The sequence below is a fragment of the Aricia agestis genome, chromosome 10, assembly GCF_905147365.1.
Source record: "Aricia agestis chromosome 10, ilAriAges1.1, whole genome shotgun sequence".
NCBI classification, from domain to species: Eukaryota; Metazoa; Arthropoda; class Insecta; order Lepidoptera; family Lycaenidae; genus Aricia; species Aricia agestis.
Window position 1 is genome coordinate 11,378,881 of NC_056415.1, and position 6,534 is coordinate 11,385,414.

The window sequence follows — 6,534 nt, forward strand, 5'->3', positions numbered from 1 at the left end:
GGTGATCGCTCAAATCCTTCCAACTACAGACCAATCGCTATAACTTCTCTCTTCTCGAAGTTAATGGAATCGATTATCAATAGCCAGCTTCTTCGATACTTGGACGGCCAAGGATTACAAAGCGACAAACAACATGAGTTCCGTAAGGGTCGCTCGGCTGGTGATCTCTTGACATACCTGACTCATCGTTGGGCTCAGGCAATTGAGTCGAAGGGAGAGGCATTGGCTGTTAGTTTGGACATTGCGAAGGCCTTTGATCGGGTTTGGCATAAAGCGCTGCTATCAAAGCTTCCATCATACGGGCTGCCTGAGAAATTATGTAAGTGGGTCACTAGTTTCTTAGCAGACAAAAGCATAAAGGTCGTAGTTGACGGCGAATGCTTGGAAACTCAGTCTGTTGATGCTGGTGTCCCTCAGGGCTGTGTGCTATCACCTACTCTATTCATACTGCATATGAATGACATGCAGGCAGGGGCGCCAAAATACCAACTGCTCCCTCTGGATTGTATCCAACGAATGGCCGCTCGAATTATTGACTGCCACAGTGTTTCAAACAGCTTGGACCCCTTGGAATTACGCCGAGATGTAGCTTCACTCTGCATCCTCTATCGGTTGTATCACGGGGAGTGCTCTGAGGAATTGTTCGGAATCATACCACCTGCAACTTTTCGCTATCGTCCCACGCGAAAAACATACCATCCTCATCACCTTGATGAGTGGCAGTCTTCCACACTGCGTTTTTCGCGTAACTATCTGCGGCGCACTGTAAAACTCTAAAATTAACTGTCACCAGCAGTATTTCCGGACCTATATGACCTGCAAACCTTCAAGAAAAGAGCGTATGCCTTCTTAAAAGGCTGGCAACGCACCTGCAGCTCTTCTGATGTTGCGAGTGTCTGTGGGATACGCGTGGCCACCACAAAGGAAGATCTTCCGACCGAGCGAGGTGTTATGCTCGGTCAGGCCGGAGCCCACGTGATATATATCAGCTGTCGTATATATACCGACGCGCTCAGAAAACTTCGATAGCGCGATGCAGGAATGTTAGGCGAATTGTGGGTACCGCCACATCACTCCCCCCCGAAGACCGGAGGTCGAATCTTGAAGTGCTTGAGTCGCCAGTGCCAGTGAGTTCCAGTGAGTCGGAACTGTTGCAGTGAGTCCCAGTGGGTCGGAACTGTAAGCTGCTGCACGGGATCCAGTGAGTCGGATAAGCTGCCGTGCTGGGCCGATGCTATGTGCTGACCAGGAGAGATGTGCTCTGCTTGCTGACCGGTCGGTGTAGTGAGAAAGCCCGATGATGCCGATGCGGAGTCGCCCAGGCCGCGGTACATTGCGGCTAGTGGACGAGGTACCCGATGAGGCGATGCTGGCTGGCGCGGTGCGGAGGGGCGGAGAGTGATGATGATGATGAGAAGGAGGCGTGTTCTGTCGAGGGTCACCAATGTAAGAACTGATTGTTAGTTCCTTACGTTACAGGTCCATAAATGAAATACAGAGTCCAGAAATACTTTTTCGTTTATTCACCACATCTTAGCCATTGTCACAATTATTCACAAGTTATTTCACAATAATTAAGTTCAATACAATTTATTATCGCCAGAATACCGCAAGAACATCAAAACGTAAAGAAAACTCAAAACATCAAAACTAACGTCAACATTTGAAACCCAAGCTTTCGCGCACCTTTATTTTTAATTTCGACTAAATATGTACCATGAAGTTCCTACATAAGGAGGATGCATGCATGATAGTTGCAGGAGCTGCCACATCACTCCCCTGCCGAGACCGGTTCACGGTCGATAGTGTTTTGGAAAACGTACGTGTCTACCGCTTCGCGTGACCTTTTCTTTTTCAGGTGCTGCTGGGACAACTGGCTTGGATGGAGTGGTTGCTGCTGCTGGAATGACCGATTTCGCTGGAGCGAATGTTTTTGGGATAAGTATATCGCTCTTTGCGCTATCTTTGCTTGGCAGGTAAGCTGGTTTGATTCTGTCTATTGTGACTGTCATCTCCTTACCTTGCACAAGTAGGTTGAACGTCTTGGGACTTCTGGTCAAAACTTTGTAGGGCCCTGTGTATGGTGATTGTAATGGACGCTTTTCAGGACCTCGGCGCAGAAAAACATATTCTGAAGACCATATGTCTTTTGGAATATAGAAAACGCGATTTAAAGCGTGATTCGAAGCTGGTGTTGGTGCAAGGCAAGTGAAACATTTTCGTAGTCGTTCTACGTAGTCTGACTGATCCAGTACCAATGCAGTTGATGGGGCGAAAAACTCTCCAGGTAACCTCAATGGTTCGCCATAGAGTAGTTCTGCTGCGGATGCTTTTATGTCTTCCTTCCAGGCTGCTCTCATTCCAAGTAGGACCCATGGCAGTGCCTCTGACCAATCTGCCGTATTGTGACAGACCAAAGCTGCTTTCAGCTGTCGATGTAGCCGCTCCACCATTCCATTGCACTGTGGATGGTATGCTGTGGTGGGGCGATGTTCGGCACCTATTATTTCGGCTAGGCGCTTGAAGAGCTGTGACTGAAACTGCTGACCTCGATCTGTCGTGATGGTGGCGGGGCATCCGAATCGTGATACCCATCCGGAGACGAAGGTTTGTGCGCACGTCTCGGCTGTGATGTCAGCTATTGGGTAGACCTCGGGCCAGCGTGTGTAGCGGTCTATGGCGGTCAAACAGTACCTGTAACCATTAGAATAAGGTAGTGGTCCTATTAAGTCGATGTGGACTTGGGAAAAGCGTTGGGAAGGAATTGGGAAAGAGGATAAAGGAGAGGATGTGTGGCGGGTTATTTTAGAAATCTGGCAATCCGTGCATTCTTTTGCCCATCTACGGCAATCCTTTTGCATTCCAGACCATACAAATCTTTCTCCGACCAGTTTTGCAGATGCTGATGATCCAGGATGACCCAGCTCATGTATTTTTGAGAAGATTTGCTTCCGGTATTTTGGTGTTATGTATGGCCGGATTCTCCCTATAGAAACGTCACAGTATACATCATTGTGTTTTTCAAAGATTAGAGCTGTTGCAGTCTTCAGCAGATTTTGTAATGGGCGACGTAGTTGCTTACAATCAGTGACCCGTTGGCTCGTTAGCCCCCTTATTTAATTAAAAAAACCGGTAAATATAATGATATTTTCTGGTATCACGTATCAGGTATGCGACGTTGCCAGCTCGACGTGCACCAAATATCACTCGCAGCATTCACAAACTACTACTGCGATTTGGCCTATTACACCATCAATATTATCACGGAATCGTAATTTTTTTTTCGTGATTAACGCGTGTAATATGCCCCAATAACATCTAAAAGTATCGATATTATTGTACCGAAATAAAATATCAATAACAGTACCTATAAAATATATACCGGTATACACCCAAATACCGGTATTTATATCGATATCCGTACCGATACCAAAAAAATATCACTTCTCTTCCAGTCCCTGCTTGTGAATCGCGTGATTCTAGAATCATGATAATATTGATGCGTGTAATACCTGCCATTGAGGTTATAGCCCGGATTCAGACACTACGATGTTCAATGTTGCCACTTTTTTGACAGACTATAGGTATAGATTAAATATATATTTAATCTGTGCTTTTAGAAATGAATTTAATTGACAGTAATTGTCATATTTTAAAAAAAGAAGAAAAAGAAGATCATTTTTTATCTGACAGGTGTAAAAAAATCTTGAAAATTGGATTATTTTTACCGTTTCCGATCCGAAATCGGAAATTGTTTGGGGTAGCGTTTGGGTAAAAGCGATAGAGGGAATACTACATAGAAAGTAGATACCCACTATAAGCATCCAAAATGGGTAACTTTCTCGCTACCCATTATACCCGTGATATAGGGCTGCAGATGGATGATAAACCAACTTTTGGTGCACAAGATGGATTTTCGTTCAATCGCCAAGAGCGAGGTATTAACCTACACTGTCTAGTTTATTATTAACACATGCCTAGCCATCAAATACCTAAGTTATAACAAATTGCTTCCAATAAAGAATTAGTTACATAACATTTAACAATGATGTTATTGTTAAGAACATCATCTTTTTCAGAAATGATTGCCAAGGAGGAGGATCTTATATCTGCTAGAATACCACCTAAATTTAGAGACTACTGCGCCCATCATCTTCTTGATTATCAAGTATGCCGTTACAAGAACATGCCTTTGTTATATCGGTGTGCACATGAGAGACATACTTATTTGAATTGTGAACACCAAGAGTGAGTAAAAATTGATTACAAAAAAAAGGAAGTTACAAAATATAATATAGTTGTGTCCAGGCAATATTTTGCTGTAATATTGCTTATGGATTTACAATATTAGTTATACTGAAGATAGTATTGATCTTTATTCAATAAGAAAACATAAAATATACATATTAACCCATTGATCGTGGAATAACGAGACACAATAGCTTATCTATTGTTATCGTGGCCGGATGCGGCCGCTTAGGGCTTCATGAATTAATATAGTTTTAACAACCTAACATACCTACTTATATTTTTTATTGCAGCTATGTGCTACGTATGAAAGAATTTGAGAGGGAGCGTCGTCTGAGAATCCGTGAACAGCGTTTAGTTGGAGTTGCATAAATATTGAACATTGTAAAAATTATTAAATAGATTGTTTTAATAGAACCTATTATTATATGTGTTTATCATAATTAATTAAGGTACCATCGAGAAAGTTGATTCCTATGCAATTGACAGACCAACGTTATTTTGTCGAATATGTCAATTCAATGTTAATTGTAATCTGTCAGCTGGGTTTGACGTAACGCAACCAAACTACTTAGTCCCCGATTTGCATAGGAATCAACTTCTCTGATAGTAGGTACATAACTCTTATTATTATCCTGCTATAAGACCTCTTTAACCCTCCGTGCACCACGTGAATAAAAGTTACACCGTGCACCACGTGGGGTTTGTCAAACCCCAAGACTTATCTGGGCAAGAAATGCGTAATTTGTATTTATTTGCTCATTTTATTTCAAATAACTGTTTTTTATATATTCAATTGTAATATAAAACGATACTTACTGAGATAACTCCAATTTTTAATCCTTTACACCCAAAAATGAAAATTTAGTAATCTTTTACCAAGTAAAACATAGACTCTTTTTTGGTGAGCTCCCACAGTTGAAAAATTACCTTTTATTTCCCGTACTGCTTTAAAATTATAAAACTAACTATATAAGGAATACAAATTGAATAATATTAACTTAATATAATCAGTCTACGCGATATTCAGGCAAGTTGAAATTAGTACCTACATTTCTTACAATGGAAGTGGGCACGGCAAATTGGTCCATTATTGTGCTCACAACCGTATTTGAGTTTTCAATTTATGTTCCTGATACAATTGAACACATCTTTATTGATTTTGATAATTTTGCTGGTAGTCCAGGGGCTGCTTTGCCAAGAAATGCGTGAAACCGCTTATAAGAACCTCTCAGTATCCATGGTTTATATCTTTGCGATTTTCAAATCTTCTTCTATAAAAGTCATACTTAATTTATTCATAAACCTGTTCACGAATGCTTATTTAATCGAAATGAATTCAAATATACGCGAAAAATAGATTTTTTCACATTTCACAATATTCTGTCTATACAACTTTTTAACGATGTCCTGAACTACGTGGGGTTTGTGGGACCCCAGCACACTTTGTGCATGTTTGTTCGTTGCATCGGTGAAGAAAATCCTAAACTGCACCCGCTAAACGGTAAGGTAACGTCTTAATTCCAGCTACATAAAGCGTCAAAAAAATCACACGAATTTTTAAAAAAGTAATGAAATTTTTTGTACGTCTGGGGTTTGTCAGACCCCACGTGGTGCACGGAGGGTTAATCCGAACCCTGATAATTGACCCCCATTCGGGTTCATAAAACATTCAGATTATAATACAGTATTCTTTAAATATAAAACAAATATTAGTAAGGAAATTAAAATATTCTGACATGTACCAAGGTATACTGTATAAGCCTGTGTTTTGAAACCTGTGTGATTTGTGAGTCCTCAAGTGACCCCCTAGCACAAGGCATCTGCGGTCGCGGTCGCCAGAGGTCGAGAGAACAATTTCAATAAATATCAATGTTTGGTCAGTCAGGTAACGTTAATTCATCAAGCCCCATACGGTCAAGTCAGTCAGTTTACAAAGTTATAAAATATAATTATCACAGCTGTAGTCACGGACATAAAAAAAATATTTTTTTTACGTCCGTGGCTGTAGACGCTGTAGTTACTAGTTTATCAGGGACTTATAAGTAAGTAGGCATAAGTAGGTACCTATACGTTTTTAAGAGAGAATCTCGGGGAACCCAACGTAAAAAGTCCTTCTTTTCAGCTAAGCCTTTTGCTTTGTTTTTGGGAGGGTCATAACTTATAATCAAGAAATTTTTAGCTTCTTGGTCATAATCTTGATTCATAATAATTTATATCGAGGCGGTAAATGGTAATCGCGCATCGAAGCACAAGTAGTCCATAGACAATCACTATCATCACAAA

At 41.0% G+C, this 6,534-nt stretch overlaps 1 protein-coding gene across 1 annotated transcript; it reads left to right on the top strand.

The window, feature by feature from the left end:
* Positions 1–3,679: 3,679 nt before the first annotated feature.
* Positions 3,680–4,675, top strand: LOC121730829 (NADH dehydrogenase [ubiquinone] 1 beta subcomplex subunit 7). The gene is made up of 3 exons (XM_042120004.1): positions 3,680–3,938; positions 4,080–4,248; positions 4,542–4,675. Exons 1-3 carry the CDS (start codon positions 3,830–3,832, stop codon positions 4,618–4,620), a joined length of 357 nt encoding a protein of 118 aa, XP_041975938.1. The 5' UTR covers positions 3,680–3,829; the 3' UTR covers positions 4,621–4,675.
* The last annotated feature ends 1,859 nt before the right edge of the window (positions 4,676–6,534 follow it).

Coding starts and splice junctions, on each gene's coding strand:
- LOC121730829 (XM_042120004.1), top strand. CDS start 3,830: ATGGGTAACTTTCTCGCTACCCATTATACCCGTGATATAGGGCTGCAG. Junction 3,939..4,079: donor GTTCAATCGCCAAGAGCGAG/GTATTAACCTAC, acceptor CATCTTTTTCAG/AAATGATTGCCAAGGAGGAG. Junction 4,249..4,541: donor TTGAATTGTGAACACCAAGA/GTGAGTAAAAAT, acceptor TTTTTATTGCAG/CTATGTGCTACGTATGAAAG.